Genomic DNA, 21,144 nt, shown 5'->3' with positions numbered 1-21,144 from the left:
AAAATTACGGAAGCAAGCAACGCAAGTGTCCACTGATAAATGAATGGATAAAGAAGATGTGATAATATACCACATACATACCTACATATACACATAGTGGACTATTACTCAGCCATAAAAAGGAATGAAATCTTGCCATTTTCAATAACATGGGTGAAGCCAGATGAATGCTAAGTGAAATAAGTCAGAGAAAGACAAATACTGTATGATTTCATTCTTATATGGAATTTAAGGAAACAAGTGAACAAATAAAAAAGAGATGAAGAAACAGACTTTTGAGTATAGAGAACAAACTGATGGTTACCAGAGGGTTTGTGGGTGGGGAAATGCATGCAATAGGTGATGGGGATTAAAGAGCACACTTATGATGAGCACTGACTAATAGAATTATTGAATATATTCAGTATAGAATTAGAATATAGAATATAGAATTATTGAATCACTATATTGAATACTTGAAACTAATATAATGTATGATTATTACACTGGAATTAAAAAGATGAAAATATGGGCGCCTGGGTGGCTCAGTGGGTTAAGCTGCTGCCTTCGGCTCAGGTCATGATCTCAGGGTCCTGGGATCGAGTCCCGCATCGGGCTCTCTGCTCAGCAGGGAGCCTGCTTCCTCCTCTCTCCCTCTCTCTGCCTGCCTCTCTATCTACTTGTGATCTCTCTCTGTCAAATAAATAAATAATATCTTTAAAAAAAATAAATGAAAATAAAATGCTTAGTGCAGAGCATGGCATGTGGTAAGCGCTTAAATGTTAGCTAAATACAGTGGCTTCTGAGATAGCTATATAGATTTGCTGTTTATCCCTTTACATCTGGTTGGCTATATTAACCGTTAAGGAGTATTATATCTTTGATGATATGAGGAAAATATGTGTATGTGTACATATGCATATATATTTATCAGATATTTTTCTTATGGCTTCTGGTAGCCCAGACTTCACACTGTTATTTATTACTCCTCTTGTGTATCTTATTGAAATCTTGGCCTCATTTAGAATTGTTTCCTTGATTCATCTTTTTTTTGGTTTTTTGGTGTAGGCAAAACAACTGCTTGTAGCCTTGCCCACACCTTGATGTTTCAGTGTTAGGACTGTTTGTACCCATCATTCTTACTTTCTGTGATTCTAGTAAGCCTAGTTTTTTCATTGTTTTAGCCTTCTCATTTTCTGAACCTTTTTGAAATCTTGATTTCATTTCAGTTTTGTGTGCTTTTCAATTTTGAATGCTTTAATGAGGCTAGTGTAACCTGTGCTCTTGATTCACAACATTTCTTCAACTACCCAATTTGTTAATATAGCTTGAGTTTTAAAATTTCCATTACTGTGAAGTTGTTCTAAATAAAACTGGCATAATACCATGAATTCCTCCTATTCTGATTGTTAGCCTATGCACAGTAATATTATACCAGAAGATGGTGCTGTAAGATTACCTGCTAAGGGATAATATGACTTCTCAGTAACTCTTCATTTGAAATTCATAGAATTATGAGAAGTTTACTGTTGCAAAGAATCTTAGAGATAATGTAGTATAACACCATTATTTTTTAAACATTTCAAAATTATAACTCTGTAGTTCAAATCTGTGATTGTCTTCTACTTATTTAAATGTCACTCCTAAATACTGCAATGTTTTCTCCCCCTTCTTTTTTTTGTGTGTGTCATGGCATGTTCTAAAATCAACTAGAGCTCTAGATTTGGGAGTTGAAATCATTTCTAAACTTTGAACTTTGTTTTCATCTGTGTGTAATTAGACTTAATGAAGAAGACGATGAGAGGCATGATTTTATTACACATTAATTAAGTAGGTGCAGTTTTCTTCACACCTACTATCCCTGTGTTCCAAACAATCCTGTTCTTGCCCAGTGGGACAATACAGATTTGCTTTGTTTTCAAATATTACTATATTTATGATTGCTAAGATGTTTCCATAAAATTTATTTTGATTCCTTTTTTCGTATGTATGTCTTTGTTTTTCCTGATTGTTTTCCAGACTGTATCTGTAGCAAACATTGCCTTGTTTTTTCCTACTAATTCTAGAATTTTTGGCTCTAGTAATATAACTGATTACTTATAGTAACTTTCTAAACTGTTTCTTACACATCTGTGAATGTTGACGCATGGTTCTTACTGCATGAAAAGCTGTAAGACTATCAAGGGCCATATTTTAAATTCTTAATTTGCTTTGCTGTCACCCGGTCCCTATCATTCATGACTGTTTATTTCCAAACTGATGTATTATAGTTGTATACATCACAAATTAAAATAATAATAATTACTTTTTTGTTGTTTCTCATTATGCTTGGTAGATAATGATAGAATAGTGATTAAGCTATTGCTTTGCATTTTGTGTTATGATTATATTTGTGGTATTGAATCCCTCTTAGGTGGGACGCCTGGGTGGCTTAGTGGATTAGGTTAAGCCTCTGCCTTCGGCTCAGGTCATGATCTCAGGGTCCTGGGATCGAGCCCCACTTCGGCTCTCTGCTTGGCAGGGAGCCTGTCCCAGTCCCTATCATTCATGACTGTTTATTTCCAAACTGATGTTTGTCCTACTTGTGATCTCTGTCTGTCAAATAAATAAATAATAAAAGAAGAGTGAATCCCTATTAGGATATTTCTTAACCTTTTTCTATTAGGAAAAACCAAAGAATGTAAAGCATCTTTGAAAAAAATTTTTCTGTTATTTATTTATTTAAAGATTTTATTTATTTATTTGACACAGAGAGAGATCCCTCCCACAAGCAGGAGAGTGGGAGAGGGAGAAGCAGGCTCCCGGCTGAGCTGGGAGCCCGATGCAGGGCTTGATCCCAGGACCCTGGGATCATGACCTGAGCTGAAGGCAGTTGCTTAACCAACTGAGGCACCCAGGTGCCCCTTGTTATTTATTTTTTAAATACACTTAACGTGGGGGTCAAACCCACAACCCTGAGATCAAGAGTCACATGCTCGGGGCGCCTGGGTGGCTCAGTGGGTTAAGCCGCTGCCTTCGGCTCAGGTCATGATCTCAGGGTCCTGGGATCGAGTCCCGCATCAGGCTCTCTGCTCGGCAGGGAGCCTGCTTCCCTCTCACTCTCTTCTGCCTGCCTCTCTGCCTACTTGTGATCTCTCTCTGTCAAATAAATAAATAAAATCTTTAAAAAAAAAAATTTAAAGAATTGCAGAATGAAATCAGGCTTATAAAAATTTAAATAATTCATTGTATGTAGAATAAAAAAGTCTCCCCTTATATACCACTCTTCTCAGTTTCATTTCTTTGCCCAAATGATATTACAAACTTTACTATATATTTTTCAGACCCATTAAGAAAATGTTTTGAAACAGATGTACATGTACATAAGCACTTAAATATAAATCGTTTTATACATCTTCAGTTTGCTGTTTTTACTTGGTAAATATATAATTGACGGTTTTTATGTTAGTACATAGTCTGTCACACTTTTAATGTGTATATGAGATAGCAGAGAATGGATGATTTGGTTTTATTATTCGTGTGTACTAGTATGAGCATGTACTTATATGGCTGGAATATATCATATTTTAACTTAATACTTTCCTGACTATACTGTCAGTTTGGAAAATTATATTTCCATTTATTTTTTATTTTTATTTTTTAAGATTTTATTTGTTTATTTGACAGGCAGAGCTCACAAGTAGGCAGAGGCAGGCAGAGAGAGAGAGGGGGAAGCAGGCTCCCTGAGCAGAGAGCCCAATGTGGGGCTCAATCTCAGGACCCTGGGATCATGACCCAAGCTGAAGGCAGAGGCTCTTTAACCCACTGAGCCACCCCGGGGCCCCTATATTTTCATTTAATTTTTGGCCATTTGTTTTCTCTTTTGTGAATGGCTGTTTGCCCATACTCCTTGACCATTTCTCTACTTAAAAAAATTTTTTTTTCTATAACCTGAACTCCTTTTATATGTAATGACTCTTTTTAAAAAATTTTTTTATTTAAATTGAATTTAGTTAACATTAGTGTGTTATTAGTTTCAGAGGTAGGATTTAGTGATTCATCAGTTGCATATAACACCCATCAAGTGCTTTCCTTATTGCCCATCACCCAGTTACTCCGTTTCCCCACCCTTCTCCCCTCCATCAACCCTCAGTTTGTTCCGTATAGTTAAGAGTCTCTTATGGTTTGTCTCCCTCTCTTTTTTCTTTTTTTACCCCTCCCATATGTTCATCTGTTTTAAAATTTCATGTATAAATGAAACCATACGGTATTTGTCTTTGTCTGACTTATTTCACTTAGCATAATACACTTGCTCCATCGATGTCATTGCAAATGGCAAGATCTCACGATTTTTGATGGATGAGTATATGGAGTATCAGTCATCTGTGAAGAGTGAGAGTTTTATAATTCTCTTTTCTAAACTCATTTCTTACCATATTTCATTGGTTCTCTTGGATATTTTAGGTTATATAATTAGCATTTAATCCTAGTGTTATTACTTCTCATCCAAAATTTTTGTAGTGGGACTTTTTCTTTAACATCTAAGGCTTATTTCACCCCTTTGATTTTTTTTTTCCCAAGACTGCACTAGACCTTGTAATTTGATCCTTCATTGATTTTTCTCTTTTTTTATTAATTATTTTTATTAACATATAATGTATTATTTACCCCAGGGGTACAGGTCTGTGAATCTTTAGGCTTACACATTTCACAGCACTCACCATATCACATACTCTCCCCAAAGTTCATAATGATTTTTTTCTTTGAATATGTATGTTTATATATATATATATATTTTATATTTATATTTGTTATATTTGAATGGAAAAAATCCAGTGACGATTTGAACATGGCATGGTACAAGAGGTCCACCAGCCCTGTCTGTTGAATGTGTTGGTATTCCTTTTTTTTTTTTTAAAGATTTTATTTATTTATTTGACAGATCACAAGTAGGCAGAGAGGCAGGCAGAGAGAGAGAAGGGAGGAAGCAGGCTCCCTGCTGAGCAGAGAGCCTGATGCAGGGCTCGATCCCAGGACCTGAGATCATGACCTGAGCCGAAGGCAGAGGCTTTAACCACTGAGCCACCCAGGCGCTCCTGAATGTGTTGGTATTCTTTGTCCTTGTACAATTCAGGGTTCCCTTTTCAGATGCTAAGAATATTTAGTTAACATGCTAAATTGCTTATTTCAGAGTTGTCCTTTCCATAAAGTATCTTCTTATTATTTCCTTAAGTAAAACTTCCTTCAGTTATTTTCCAAAGTGTTTTGGGGGAACTTCTGATTATTTTATAATTACTGTATTTACTGTGTTCTGAGAAACTTCACACAAGGGTAATACAATTATAGCAGATAATATTTAGTTTAAATATATAGCTTTTTCCCCTTTGGAGTTCTCTCTTTTCTTTCTCTTTCTTAAAATATAGATTGTTTATATTCCCATTGTGTTATTATATATCCTAGAATAGCATTTAACAGTGTCTTTCGGACTGTGTATGAAGGATCAATTTTGTTTTTTAAATTTAGTTTTTCATGAGGCAGTGCTTTTGTAAAAATGATATGTTACTAGAAAAATATTAGACTAAATAGACATAACGTTCTGTTGAAAGGTTTCTAAATGTTATAAAGGTATCTAAATAAAGGTATAAAGGTAAAGGTATCTAAATGTTATAAAGGTTTCTAAATGTTATTCTTAATTTCTGTACTTAACATTGTGAAGGATTTTTAAAATTCACTGTGTACACTGAAAACTGTGCGTTGAGGAATATTGGGTTAAGTCTGAAGAGTTTAAGAGTCAAATTAATTGGAAAGGCTTAGTATTCAGCTCCACTGCTTCTCACCCACATTCACAAGATTCAGACCCTCTTTCAACTCGGTTGTTTCCTTGGATGTTTGACTTTGTGTCTTAAAATAATGAACTTTGAGCAACTTTATAGAGGCTGAAAAGGCACCCAATGAAATTAATTATCTGTTTTTGATTTACTGGTTTCAAATTGATCTCTTTGAAATGTCAATTATGAAAGATTGGCAAATCAGTCTAAGAATGATAGTGATCCTGGTAACAATAATAGCTAACACTGAAATGTGTTATGTGCCAAGTACTGTCCAAGTACTTTGTATGTTAACAGGTTGAATCCACAATAACTGTGATATAGACCTAGATACTATGTCTAGATATATGACATAGGTACTAAAATGATCTGCGTTTTAGGATGAGATTGTGGTCATAGTACTTAAAACTTTCGTCTACAGAGTACTTAAAACTATCATCTAGTTTTTCTTTCCGAGTCTTTCCCGACTTTTATTAGTTTTATTACTTTTTTTTTTTAAGATTTTGTTTATTTATTTGACAGAGAGAGCTCACAAGTAGACAGAGAGGCAGGCAGAGAGAGAGAGGAGGGAAGCAGGCTCCCTGCTGAGCAGAGAGCCCAATGTGGGGCTCAATCCAAGGAACCTGGGATCATGACCTGAGCCAAAAGCAAAGGCTTTATCCCACTGAGCCACCCAGGCACCCCAGTTTTATTACTTCTACATGCAGCTTCAGATACCTTCTTTTATTATCTTTCTTACTCCCAAATGGACAATCCTACTCACATTTAGGTTTACATTAGAGTCACTTGTTTTTATAACAGAAGAAGTTAGCATTTCTTCTTGTTGCTCTGTGATACTGAGGGAAGAATGGGGAACTGCCATTGTGCTGCCATATTAAACATGGAAGCCTGAGGATCTTCTTAATGTATTTACCAACAGAATGACATGACAACTGTACGGCTGCGATGGGGAGATATACTTATGCCATTGCTTAAAAAATACAAACTTAACATCACATGGGGGGATCAAGATCTGTTGAATATCATCTTTTTTCATAATCCAGGTAATCATTTAAATTTAATTCTTCACATTTGTAAAAAATCATAGGTATTATTTAGTAAAAAATAAAGAAACACATTTATTTAATTTTGGCTTGTATTTGTGGTTATCACTATGTTTAAGACAGAGTAGAACTTTTTAAAAAAATTTTTTCTTAATATTGTTTTTATAGGAAAGGATCTAAATTCCAAACATTTTTCACTGTTTTAAATCTTCTCCTGTAAGAGCTGTGTGTTTAAACTAAAATTTTTGCAGAATGTTAATTCTCTGGAATTAGGGTTATTTGCTTCAATATTTTATTTTTCTTCACATAGAAAGCCTTTTTGTTTTTCCGTGTCAATGGAATTATCGACCAGATCATTGTATATATGGAAGCAATTGCCAGGAAGCAGAAGAAGAAGGAATCTTTATTCTTCATGGGAACAGAGGTGTTTACCACGATGATAAGCAACCAGCATTTAGAGCCATTTATGAAGCACTGAGAAATGTAAGAATGTGTTTTTTTTCTTTTTTTAACTGTCTGTGTTGAAATTCTTACAAACTTAGAGTATTTGCAAGAATATACAAAGAATTTCCATATCCTTTACTCATATTTCATTAGTTATTAACATTTTACCTCATTTGGTTTATCATCAGTTCTCTTTCAGTATAGATATGTTTTGTTCTCAACCATCTGAATGTAAGTTGCACACATCATACTCTTTTACTCCTTGAAGATTTTAATGTTTTCAATAAGAACAGGGATGTTCTCTTCTTAACCACAGTACAGGTATCAACTCAGGAAATTTCATATTGATACAGTACTTTGATGTGTATTCTTTTTTGATAGAGAAGTTTCTCAGTTTTTGTCTTTTATGACATTGGCATTTTTGGAGAATAGAGCCTCTTTATCTTTTTTTCTTACTAGAATATTCTTCATATTCGCCTGATATTTCCTTATGATTAGGTTCAGAGTATTCCCTCCTGGTCAGAATACTGTGTAAGCCCTGTGATCTCAGGGTATCACATTCATACTCACCTTTATCTATCTATCTTTCATTGGTGATGCTGCTTTTGATCATTCACTAAAAATGTTGTGTACAACTATGTAGTTGTTTTTCCTCTTGTGAGCAGTCTATGGGGAGACTCTTTAAAATCCTATAAATATCCTCCTCTTCAGAATTTCCGTGCTACATTTAGCATCCATTGTTGATTCTTGTTTAAACCAGTCTTTACTATGGTAGTTGCAAATTGATGATTGTCCAGGCCTAGTTGTCCTTCTCTGTACAATTTTGGCACTTAGCATTCTCCTGTAAGGAAGAGCCATCCCCTTTTGCCGATTTATTGATAAATACATTATTAGTAAGAAATCGTTGATAGGTATTTTTTCTTGATTATTTATAATGCATTATTTGTGTTGATGCCTAAGTTGTTTCCAGTTAGGCCATTGGAGTCCCTTTCACCAAACTCGTGTGCCCATCTGACATATTCCCTTCATTATTTTGGGTACCTCCTCATTATCTTTTTCTAAAAATATGCTAGGCTCAACTTGTTTTACCTTCCCTGTCCTACCCCGAAATTACCTATCTGTCACGGGAGCTCTGGTTTCTTTTAGAGGGCTCAGGGTGCTGGGCATGCTTATTGCTATAAGGGTGTCTTCACTTCTGAGCCCTTTCAGTGACAGAACTAGGAAATATAAATACACAGTACACACACAGCTTATACACACAATCATGTAGTTACACCGATGCCTCCAGTTCTGTTTCCCCAGAGCTCTTCCTGCTTTCTCTTACTCTGTTTTCATGTTGTATCACCTTCCACATTTAGAATCCTGACTCATAAAATGAAACACTTCCTCATTTGTGTAATCCTACAGTATATTTAAAATAATTTCAGAAATGGTCTAGTCTTTGCTAAAAACCAACCTACTGAGAAAAGTTAAGGATTTATTCCCATTATCTACCTGCCTCTTCCCCCCTCACCATGAGGGCATGTACTCAGTATTGTGTTCAGCAGTTACTTGGATTAGTTTTTTTATCCTGCTTCTCAGTGTGGTTATTTTAATTAATTTGGAATACAGTTGGGATTGTTTGTTTCAGTACGCTTTCAGTTTTAAGGTTTTTTTCCCTCCATCTTTATTGGTTCAACTTTAATTTGATAGGGTAAGTGTTAGTATATTTCAAAAACTGAAAACTAAATAAGGGTTTACTCAGGGGTATCACTTTGTATTCACCCTTACCACCCCAAATACCCTGCACCATAGGTTACCGATTTCGTTGTTTTCTAATTTATCCTTCCTGTAGAGATGACAGAGATATATATATTTTATAATCCACCTTTTCTTACACAAAGGTAGTATATTGTTTATATTATTTGCTTTTTGTTTTTTGGTTTTTTTTTTTTTTCACTTAAAATAGTCCAGAAATTCATGGATTTAAAATCACTTCCTCTTTTTTTTAAAAATTTTAATTCCAGTGTAGTTACCATACAGTGTTATATTAGTTTCAGGTTACAATATAGTGATTCAGGGGCGCCTGGGTGGCTCAGTGGATTAAAGCCTCTGCCTTCAGCTCAGGTCATGATCTCAGGGTCCTGGGATTGAGCCCCGCTTCGGGCTCTCTGCTTGGCAGGGAGCCTGCTTCCTCCTCTCTCTCTGCCTGCCTGTCTGCCTACTTGTGATTGCTGTCTGTCAAATAAATAAATAAAATCTTTAATTAAAAAAAAAACAAAGAAAACAATATAGTGATTCAACAATTCCATACATCACCCTGTGCCCATCATGATAAGTGTATTCCTTAATCTCCATAGCTTGCTTCATCCATTCCCCCTCCCCTTCTTTATTTTTCTTTTTTTAAATAGCTATATCTGTACTGCATTTTGTGTATATACCAGAGTTTATTCAAGCAGTCCCTTAGTTTGAACATTTTGGTAGTTTCCAAAATTGTGAACTGTGAATTCTAAATAATGCAGCAGTGCATAACCTTGCCATATGTATATTTGTATTGATGGGATGTATCTTTAGGGTAAGTTGCTGCAAGTGGAATTATGGATTGAAGATACTGCCGATTTCCAACACAGAGGGATTGTTTGAATTCCTGCCCACAATTTATGAGGAGGCCTATTCCCGAATAGCCTCATCAATGGAGTATATTTTCGAGCTTTTAAAATTTAGCCATTCTGATATCTGATAACTGAGAAATGGAATCTTAGTTTAGTTTTTGTTTAAGAATTTATTTATTTATTTGACAGAGACAGACACATCAAGAGTGGGAATACAAGCAGGGGGAGTGGGAGAGAGAGAAGCAGGCCTCCTGCTGAGCAAAGCCCCATTCAGGGCTCAATCCCAGGACCCAGGGATCATGACCTGAGCCGAAGGCAGATACCCAATGACAGCCGCCCAGGCGCCCCTCGTTTTTTTGTTTTTGTTTTTTTTTTAGTTTAGTTTTAATTTGCCTTTCTCTTATAAATTAAGTGAACATCACTTTATGTATTTAAGGGACATTTTTATATTTTTTTTTGGTGAATTTTCTTTCAAATCTTGTACCTATCCTGTAGGTTTTTAAAAATGATTTTATTGTTATATAATTTATATATCACAAAGTTCACTCATTTAAAGTGTATAATTTAGTGGATTTTAACATATTTTAAGAGTTGTGCAACCATCACCGTGAGAGAGTTTTTTTGGTCTTTACTTCCCCTCTTTGTATAATGGGGATATTAGTCCTTTATTTGTGATATCTGCTGGAAGAATTTTCTCCTAGTTCTACTTTGTTTATAGCATTTTTTGCCATTAAGAATTTGTTTTATTTTGTTTTGCACTTGATCTTAGCCAAAAGGCCGAGAAGCAATTGTTTTGTTTTGTTTTGTTTTTAAAGATTTTATTTATTCACTTGACAGAGATCACAAGTAGGCAGATAGGCAGGTAGAGAGAGAGGAGGAAGCAGGCTCCCCGCGGAGCAGAGAGCCTGATGCGGGGCTCAATCCCAGGACCCTGAGACCATGACCTGAGCCAAAGGCAGAGGCTTTAACCCACTGAGCCACCCAGGCGCCCCAAGAATTTGTTTTTTAAAAATTTTATGTAATCAGGTTTTTAAAAAAGCTTTAAGAAAAAAAAAAAACAGAATTAGAAAGCCCCCCCCCTTTTTCTTTTCTTTTAGAGATTTTATTTATTTGAGAGAGTGAGAGAGCAAGCACATGAGATTGGGGAAGGGCAGCTGGAGAAGCAGGCTCTGCACCGAGCAGGGAATCCGCTCTGCAGGGCTGGATCCGAGGACCCTGGGATCATGACCTGAGCTGAAGGCAGATGCTTAACCAACTGAGTCACCCATGCGCCCCATAGAAAGCCTTTTTCTTTCTACACTCAGCATATAGAAACATTCACCTACATACATACTATGTGATCTATTACATGTAGCTTTCTGCTCAGTTTGGAATTTACTCTTTTGTATTGGGTGAGGAATGGATCTTTTTCCAAATGGCTGTCTTCTCTCAACACTCATCTGTCTGTTTATTTATTTATTGTTTTTTTCTTCCTCATCCTTTCTTTTTCTTTCTTTCCTCTTCTTTTTTTTTAAAGATTTTATTTATTTATTTGACAGATAGAGACCACAAGTAGGCAGAGAGGCAGGCAGAGAGAGGAGGAAGCAGGCTCCCCGCAGAGCAGAGAGCCCGATGCGGGTCTCGATCCCAGGATCCTGGGACCATGACCTGAGCTGAAGGCAGAGGCTTTAACCCACTGAGCCACCCAGGCGCCTGGGCTCTCTGCTCCGCGGGGAGCCTGCTTCCTCCTCTCTCTCTGCCTGTCTCTCTGCCTGCCTCTCTGCCTACTTGTGATCTCTCTCTGTCAAATAAATAAATAAAATCTTTAAAAAAAAAAATTTAAAAAATTCTAGTTAGTTAACATACAGTGCAGTACTAGTTTCCAGAGTAGAATTCAGTGACTCATCACTTGCATACAACACCCAGTGCTCATCGTAACAAATGCCCTCTTAATACCCATTGCCATCTAGTCCATCTCCGACCACCTTCCTCTATCAACCCTCAGTTTGTTCCGTATAGTTAAGAGTCTGTTATGGTTTGTCTCCCTCTCTTTTTTCTTTTTTTACCCCTCCCATATGTTCATCTGTTTTAAAATTTCATGTATAAATAAAACCATACGGTATTTGTCTTTGTCTGACTTATTTCACTTAGCATAATACACTCGCTCCATCGATGTCATTGCAAACGGCAAGATCTCACGATTTTTTTTTTTAAGATTTTTTATTTATTTATTTGACAGAGAGAGATTACAAGTAGACAGAGAGGCAGGCAGAGAGAGAGAGAGGGAAGCAGGCTCGCCGCTGAGCAGAGAGCCCAAAGTGGAGCTCAATCCCAGGACCCTGAGATCACGACCTGAGCTGAAGGCAGCGGCTTAACCCACTGAGCCACCCAGGCACCCCAAGATCTCATGATTTTTGGTGGATGAGTCTATTCCCTTGTAGATGTATACCACATCTTCTTTATTCATTCATCTGTCGATGGACATCTGGACTCTTTCCATAGTTTGGCTGTTGTGGACATTGCTGCTGTAAACGTTGGGGTGCAGGTGCCTCTTCAAATCACTTTTTGTATCCTTTGGGTAAATGCCTAGTAGTGCAATTACTGGATCGTAGGGTACTTCTATCTTTAACTTTTTGAGGAGCCTCCATACTGTTTTCCAGAGTGGCTGTACCAGCTTGCATTCCCACCAGTTTGCATTCTGCACTAGTATAAGAGGGTTCCCCTTTCTTCACAACCTTGCCAACACCTGTTGTTTCCTGAGTTGTTAATTTTAGCCATTCTGACGGGTGTGAGGTGTTGGTATCTCATTGTGGTTTTGATGTGTATTTCCCTGATGTCAAGTGATGTTGAACATCTTGTGGCCATTTGCACGTCTTCTTTGGAGAAATGTCTGTACATGTCTTCTGTCCATTTCTGGACTGGATTATTTGTTTTTTTGGGTGTTGAGTTTGGTAAGTTCTTTATGAGATTTTGGATACGAGTCCTTTATCTGACATGTCATTTGTGAATATCCTTTCCCATTCTGTAGGTTGCCTTTTAAAGGTTTTGTTGATTGTTTTCTTCGTTGTGCAGAAGCTTTTTATCCTGATGTAGTCCCAATGGTTCATTTTTGCTTTTGTTTCCTTTGTCTCTGGAGACATGCCTGTAAGAAGTTACGGCAGCTGAGGTCGGAGAGGTTGCCTGTGTTCTCCTCTAGGGGTTTGATGGGTTCCTGTCTCACATTTAAGTCTTTCGTCCATTTTGAATTTATTTTTCTGTATGGTGTAAGAAAGCGGTCCAGTTTCATTCTTCTGCTTGTGGCTGTCCAGTGTTCCCAACACCATTTGTTGAAAAGACTGTCTTGTTTCCATTGGACATTCTTTCCTGCTTTGTCAAAGATTAGGTGGCCATAGAGTTGAGGGTCCAACTGGGTTCTCTATTCTGTTCCATTGATCTATGCATCTGTTTTTGTGCCGGTACCATACTGTATTGGTGACTTTAGCTTTGTCATATAGCTTGAAGTCTGGAATTGTGATGCCTGCAGCTTTGATTTTCTTTTTCAACATTTGGCTACTTGGGGTCTTTTGTGGTTCCATAAAAATTTTAGGACTGTTTGTTCTAGCTCTGAAAATGCTGGTGGTATTTTGATAGGGATTGCATTAAATGATTGCTTTGGGCCGTATAGACATTTAAACAGTGCTTGTTCTTCCAAGTGCATGAGCTTGGAACATGTTTCCCTTTCTTTGTGTCTTCCTCAGTTTCTTTCATTAGTGTCCTATAGTTTTCAGATATAGATCTTTTATCTCTTTGGTTAGGTTTATTCCTTGGTGTAGTTATAAATGAGATTGATTCCTTGATTTCTCTTTCAGCTGCTTCATTATTGGTGTATAGAAATGCAAGACTTATGGGCATTGATTTTATATCCTACAACTTTTCTGACTTCGTATTATCAGTTCCAGCAGTTATATCATGTCATCTGCAAATAGTGGAAGTTTGACCTCTTCCTTGATGATTTGGATGCCTCTTATTTCTTTTTGTTGTCTGATGGATGAGGCTAAGACTTCCAGTACTAATGTTAAAGAGTAATGGTGAAAGCCGACATCCCTGTCTTGTTCCTGATCAAAACTTTCAGTTTTTCCCCACTGAAGATGATAATAGCTTTGGTTGGGTCTTTTGTAGATGGCTGTTATGATGTTGAGGTTTGTTCCATCTTTACCTACTTTGTTGAGAGTTTTGTTTTGTTTTTTTTAATGAGTTTATTTATTTATTTTAGAGATAGAGAGTGAGAGTGGGGAGAGGAGCAGAGGGATAAGGACAAGTGGATTCCGTGCCCAACATAGGGCTTGATCTTACAACCCTGAGATCTTGACCTGAGCTGAAATTGAGTTGGACACCCAACTGACTGAGCCAGGTGCCCTAAGGGTTGTTTTTTGTTTGTTTGTTTTTACCAAGAATGGATACTGTATTTTGTCAAATACTTTTTCTGTATCTGTTCAGATGGTCATATGGTTCTTATCCTTTCTTTTATTAATGTGGTGTATCATATTCATTGATTTGCAAATACTGAATGACCCCTGTAGCCCAGGAATAAATCCCACTTGATTGTGGTGAATGATTTTTTTTTTTTTAAGATTTTATTTATTTGAGAGAGAGAGAGAACGTGAGCGAGGGAGAGGGACAAGCAGACTCCCCCACTGAGCAGTGAGCCTGACGCTGGGACTCCAGGATCATGACCTGAGCTGAAGGCTGCTGCTTAACTGACTGAGCCCCCTGGGTGCCCGAATGATTCTTTTAATGTACTGTTAGATTTGATTTGCTAGTATCTTGTTGAGAATTTTTTGTTTATCAGGGATATTGGCCTGTAATTCTTCCTTTTGGTGGGGTCTTTCCCTGGTTTTTGGGATCAAGGTCCTGCTAGCCTTGTAGAAGGAGTTTGGAAGTTTTCCTTCCATTTCTGTTTTTTGGAACAATTTGAGAATAGTTATTAATTCTTCTTTAAATGTTTAATAGAACTGGCCCTGAACTTCTGTTTTGAGATTTTTGGCAACTAATTCAATTTCTTTGCCTGGTTATGGGTCTGTTCAAATTTTCCATTTCTTCTTGTCTCTGTTTTGGTAGTTTGTTTGCTTCTAGGAGTTTATCCATTTCTTTCAGGTTGCCCATTTTGTTGACATATGATTTTTTGTAATATTTTCTTTTTTTTTTTAAGATTTTATTTATTTATTTGACAGACAAAGATCACAAGTAGGCAGAGAGGCAGGCAGAGAGAGGAGGGGGAAGCAGGCTCCCTGCTGAGCAGAGAGCCTGATGCAGGACTCAATCCCAGGACCCTGAGATCATGACCCGAGCCAAAGGCAGAGGCTCAACCCACTGAGCCACCCAGGTGCCCTTATAATATTTTCTTATGACTGTTTTTATTTCTGTGGTCTTGGTTGTGATCTCTCCTTTTTCATGATTTTATTTATTTGGGTTGTTTCTCTTTTTGATAAGTCTGGCTAGGTATTTTTCAGTTTTATTAATTCTTTCCAAGAACCAGCTCTTAGTTTCGTTCATCTGTTTCTATATTGTTTATTTCTGCTCTAATCTTTATTATTTCCCTTCTTCTACTGGCTTTAGGCATTATTTGCTGTTCCTTTTATAGCTCCTTTAGGTATAAGGTTAGGCTGTATACTTGAGACTTACTTTTTTTTTTTTTTAAAGATTTTATTTATTTGAGAGAGAGAAAAACAGAGCGAGCATGAGTTGGGGGAGGGGCAGAGGGAGAAGCAGACTCCCTGCTGAGCAGAATCTGACTTGGGACTTGATCCCAAGACCCTGAGATCTTGACCTCAGCCTAAGGCAACCACTTAACTAAGCCACCCAGACATCCCAGAGACTTCTTGCTTCTTGATGTAGGCCTGTGTTGTGGTATCGTTCCCTCAAAGGACTACCTTTGCTGCATCCTGAAGTTTTAGATTGTTCTGTTTTCATTTTCATTTCCTTCCATGCATTTTTTAATTTCTTCTTTAACTTCCTGGTTAACCCATTCATTCTTTAGTAGGATATTCTTTACCCTCCATGTATTTGTGGTCTTTCCAAATTTTTTCTTGTGGTTGACTTCAAGTTTCAAGCGTTGTGGTCTGAAAATATGCATGGAATGATCTTGATCTTTTTATACTTCTTAAGGACTGATTTGTGACCTAGTATATGACCTATTCTGGAGAATGTTCATTGTGCATTCAAAAAGAACACCCATTTGTTTAAAAGTCTATCTTTAACCCAAAGATTTGAGATACTGACTTTATTGTATACTAAAGTTCCATTTGTAGTTTCTGAATTTTCTCTTTTGTTCCACTGGTTTGTCTAATTGTGCACTAATGCCACACTATTTTAGTTATAAAGGCGTTGTGGTAATACTATGTTTTAATATCTGTTAAGGTTACTCCCTCTTCAGAGCCTGTTCTAAGTGTTTTCCTAGCTATTGCATATTTACTTTTCCACAAATATTAATTCATTTAACTAAAAAAAAAACAAATACTAACTCATTAACTCAAAAAACTTTTTATTGGGAATGGATCAGTTTCTTATGTTAACTTAGGAGCTGCTGACGTTTTGATGGTGTTGAGAAATCTTTTTTTTTTTGTTGTTGTTGTTGAGAAATCTTAATGAAGAACAAGGGCCATCGGGTTGCCTGGGTGCTCAGTGGGTTAGGCATCTGCCTTTGGCTTGGGTCCTGATCCAGGAGTCCCAGGATTGAGTCCTGCATCGGGCTCTCTGCTTGGTGGGGGGTCTGCTTCTTCCTCTGCCCCTCACTCCACTCATGCTCTCACTCTCTCTTTCAATTAAATAAATAAAATTAAGAAAAAAAAGAACAAGGGGTATCTTTCCATTTGTTCTTTCAGAAATGTTTAATAGATTTCTTCATTCAGATTTTGAACACATCTTAAGTTTATGCTTAGGTATTTTATCTTCTTTGTTGCCTTTGTAAATGGGGTTTCCTCTTTTAAGCATCTGCTTTATATTGAGTTTGAGAAAATTATAATGCCCCTTTTCCTCCCTTGCCCCAGATACCTCTAGTTTGATGCCTGAACCAGGTCTCCATGAGTATGTTGGGGACCAAAACTTGGAGCAAGTCCAAATGAAGATTGGATTTATGATTTATGATTTTGCTTAATGAGCAAAATTAACTGCTTAGTGCAGTTAATTCACTGATACCCTGGGGAGAAATATATGTGACCATTTGTTTCTCATGCAGATGGTTCTTTGTTCTGCTACACTCTGCCTAATCTTATGTGGATGTGAAGACAGAACATAAGTAAATAATAGGAGTGCTAGTTTAAGTGTGGGAGTCACGAAAAAAGCTGATTGCCTCTTTTTTAGATTCTACTGTTTTTATTGCTAATGACTGGTCTAGTACAGCTTCATTAGTAGGAATGAGGATGAAAATACTTCACTGTAATCCATTATGACAGAGACTGTACTGGAACTGTAAGAGAGTTTTGTTTGCCTTGAAGTGCCACGGAAAGCCTTGTGCCTCACTCAAAGGAGGCCTTTAAAGTGGGCCTTGAAAAAATGAAACAAGATGGGATTGGGAGGGAGACAAACCATAGAGACTCTAAATCTCACAAAACAAACTTAGGGTTGCGAGGGGGATGGGGGCAGGGAGAGGGTGGTTGGGTTATGGACATTGGGGAGGGTATGTGCTATGATGAGTGCTGTGAAGTGGGTAAGCCTGACGATTCACAGACCTGTACCCCTGGAGCTAACAATACATTATATGTTAATAAAAATAATAATAATAAAGTGAGCCTTGAATGAGGAAGAGTTTTCCAGGAGCAGGGACTATCTGGGCAGAGTGCCGCCTGAGAAAAAAGCTCAGGGGTTTTCAACACAAAAACACTTTTTTCATGAAAAGTCCATGGAGAGGTCAGGTGTGGAGCTGTTCAGGAGTGGAGTGCTGGGTAAAGGTAGGGAGTGGCTGGGCTGGGATCAGTGTGGTGATGATATGCTGTGTCAAGGTGTGATCTGCAATGATAAGGAATTGAAGTTTTTTCCTGGAAATCAGTGTTTCTCAAACTTGGTGGTAGGCAAAGTGCTAATGGCATCGTGGGCTATTTTGTGTGTTATTTGCTAAGCTTCTTCTGTAAACGTGACGAAGTTTCTGTATAATCAGTTTATCATGATACAGCTACTCACTAAAGAATTCTAAAATTTAGTGTTTATGTTCATTTTAATGTAGTAGACCTTATGATGCCCCCAGAAATCAATTTTGTATATTAATGCTTTATCACGGGTTGTCAAATGAGAAGTACTTTTGGGGTTCTGAGACTGCAGAATAGAAAAGAAATGCATTCCTATAAAAATACAGTATCTTTGTTTCCTTTCAGCATTAAAAAATCCATTATTAAGGGATTAAATTTCACTAGTTTTATTTGATCTTTGATCTCTGGTAAATATATACCTTTAAAAAGGTGACTTATAGTTTTAAGCTAATTACACTTGATTTGGAAAAAAAATCCTTTAAAATACTTTCAAATACTGAACTGATTATTTGTGTTTGTTTTGAATCTGTATTAACTAAAGCTGTATCTTTCCATTTTTCAATTTAATGAAGTTAATCAGTCTTTTATGGTGCTCTTGGTTAGTGTTTTTATCTTCCCTTATCTATAATTCAATGAGAAGTGTAATTTTTAAAAGCAATGTATTCAGACAAGGGTATTTATGCAAGTTTCAGGCAGAAGCTTAGTCATAGCCATTGAATGCAATGAACAATATGAATTAAAAAGGATATGAACCATCTTTAAAATGTAAATGCATGGCTGTGTCTTCCAGCAAATCAAGTTTTACAGTCCATACATATTTGTTAAATATTTGTTAAATATTAGTTGTTGAGTGAATAAAAATATTAAGATTAAAATTGCAAATGTAAAATGGGAACAAAACATTTTATTGCTCTATAAGGTATTTTCTGCTTCATGTATTTCATTCTGAATTACATTTCTTGGTGGTTCTGTGTTAACTTTGATTTACTTCATATCCTGCTTATATTTGCATAACTATCTCTGCAAGGGACTTGTCCTGAGTGTCTCCTTCTGTGCTTTGGTCTTTCCCCTCTTGTCCATGGGGGACACATTCCAAGCCCCACAGTGGATGTCTGAAACTACAGATAGTACTAAACCCTGTATGTACTATGTTTTCTTCCTATACGTACATAACTTTGATAAAGTTTAATTTATAACTTAGACACATAAGAGATTAAGGAATAATACCTAATTATCAAGTAGAATAGTTGTACCAATATATTGTAATAAACGTTATGTGAATGTGGTCTCTCTCAGAATAGTTTATTGTCCTATATGCACCCTTCTTCTTGTGATGATGTGAGATGATAAAATGCCTCTGTGAGGAGATGAAGTAAGGTGAATGGTAGGCATTGTAACATATTGTTAGGTTACCGTAGACCTTGTGACAATGTGTTAGGAGGAGGATCATCTGCTTCCAGACTGCAGTTGGCGGCAGTGAAAGTGAAATTGTGGTTTAGGGTGTAATGTTGAACCTTCTTATATATAGTTGGCTCTCAGCATTTATTGGATTGAACTGCCATTCTGCCTTATTTTTAAAACATGTATTCTTTGAAAATGCCTCAGATTATCTAATTATAGTCATCTTAACCTTGTACTTATTTGCTGCCTTTCAACTGATAGTTTTTGTGTAAAGCACGACCTTCTTAAAAGTTTGTGCACTGTGCCAGTGAAGGAGTGATTAACTGTATCAGGAAAGGCTTCCCAGAAGTACTGACATCTGAACTGAGCTATAAGGATGAGTACCAGGCCGAGAAGGAGAAGTGAAAGTAAGTCAGGCAAACCATATAGGGTGGAAAAAGGCCTCCAGTCAGGTAAGGCCACATGTGGCTTCTGGGAAGGGGAGCACCTAGATGCAAGTTATGTCCTGCACAGCTCTGCAGCACTGCAGCTATGTGAATGCCAGAATGTGCCATGATTTCAGGCTCTATTTATATGGGTGGCAATTTTGGTAATTTATCATCTTGTCCCTGAAAGGTCAAATTTGTTGTGTTATACGTTGGACTAAAAGAGCTCTAATTCATGAGGCACTGTTTTTATTTCAGAAAAATCTTCTTCAAAATATTTTCTTAGGGAAAAAAAAAATTTTTTTTAATTATTTATTTGCTTAAGTAACCTACATCCAACATGGGGCTTGAACTCATGACCCAGGGATCAAGATTTGCATGCTTCTACTGATCTAGCCAGGCAACCACAAAAATTTTTTTAACCACAAACACTGGGGTTTTATAACGTGAAAATGAATGAACTGAGTCTCAAGTACTTCATATTTCTGGAAATCAACTTTTAAACACCTTTGTAATATTGTCATTTTATTTTATTTAAAAATTTTTTTTAGTTCATTATGTTCAGTTAGCCAACATATAGTACATCATAAGTTTTTGTTGTAGTGTTCATCGATTCATTAGTTGCATTATAATACTCAGTGCTCATCCCAACACGTGCCCTCCTTAATACCCATCACCCAGTCACGTCATGTTGTCATTGTATTTCCATTGCTTAGTAAAGAAAGATTATAGTTTGGTCTTCCCACTGTTATTGGCCTCTCAACCACAGTTGTCCAAGGATGGTTTTTTGACACATTGAGATGTTATTTGATGGTGTTACTTGATAAAGCCTTTTTCAACATGGCTGCTGTTTTTAACCCCAAATAAATTTTGCCATATCTATATACAGCACTTAAAAAAAACAAAAAACCCAACCAATCCAGCTTTTATTTTTTTCTCCCAGATACCTCCGTGCCAGTCAGTACTGTTTTCATTACATTCAGTTAAGCATCTGCTCCTTTTTGTTTTTAATCTTCTAAACAATATTTATCCTCAGTGTATGTGATTGAGTTTAAAAAAATCACCCAAGAGTGATGGTTTCATGCAGTTAATACTCATAGTTTTCTTCTTGAAGAGATACTGAAGTTCAGCATCTCTTTACATCTCTAGATTGATAAAAGCCATGTTACAGATTATCATCTAAGTTCATCCTGTTCTCCAGAGATGGGCTGTGGTTTCCCATAGATTCCCTATTTGTGATTCAAGTGACATTTTCCTTTCTTCTCCCTCAGTGTCATGATAGTGAACCGTGGGGTTCACCTCTCATTTGAACCCTCTGAGATTTCAGGTTCTGCATTTCATTCAGGAGCTTGCATTTTTCACTGACTTTAAACTTTCACAAAACTCCTCCATTTTTAAGGCCCACCTATCTTTCTAATGGAAAATATGCCTAGTTGTAAATACCAAATCAAAAAATATAGCTGTTTGAAAACAAT

The 21,144-nt window shown here is 36.8% G+C and overlaps 1 protein-coding gene across 6 annotated transcripts in view; it reads left to right on the top strand.

Annotated features, from left to right (window-relative positions):
• GXYLT1 (glucoside xylosyltransferase 1) overlaps positions 1 to 21,144 on the top strand; it is a 75,271-nt gene that overhangs the window by 30,322 nt on the left and 23,805 nt on the right. For all 6 annotated transcript variants that reach the window (XM_046012598.1, XM_046012595.1, XM_046012597.1 and 3 more), the window contains 2 exons: positions 6,706 to 6,829; positions 7,140 to 7,312. In XM_046012598.1, coding sequence (XP_045868554.1) covers positions 6,706 to 6,829; positions 7,140 to 7,312 — 297 coding nt within the window. The remainder of the gene's footprint in view (positions 1 to 6,705; positions 6,830 to 7,139; positions 7,313 to 21,144) is intronic.

The sequence above is a fragment of the Meles meles genome, chromosome 7 (assembly GCF_922984935.1).
Source record: "Meles meles chromosome 7, mMelMel3.1 paternal haplotype, whole genome shotgun sequence".
Classification (NCBI taxonomy): Eukaryota; Metazoa; Chordata; class Mammalia; order Carnivora; family Mustelidae; genus Meles; species Meles meles.
The sequence above is the reverse complement of the archived record's forward strand: the minus strand, read 5'-3'. Positions and strand labels throughout refer to the sequence as shown.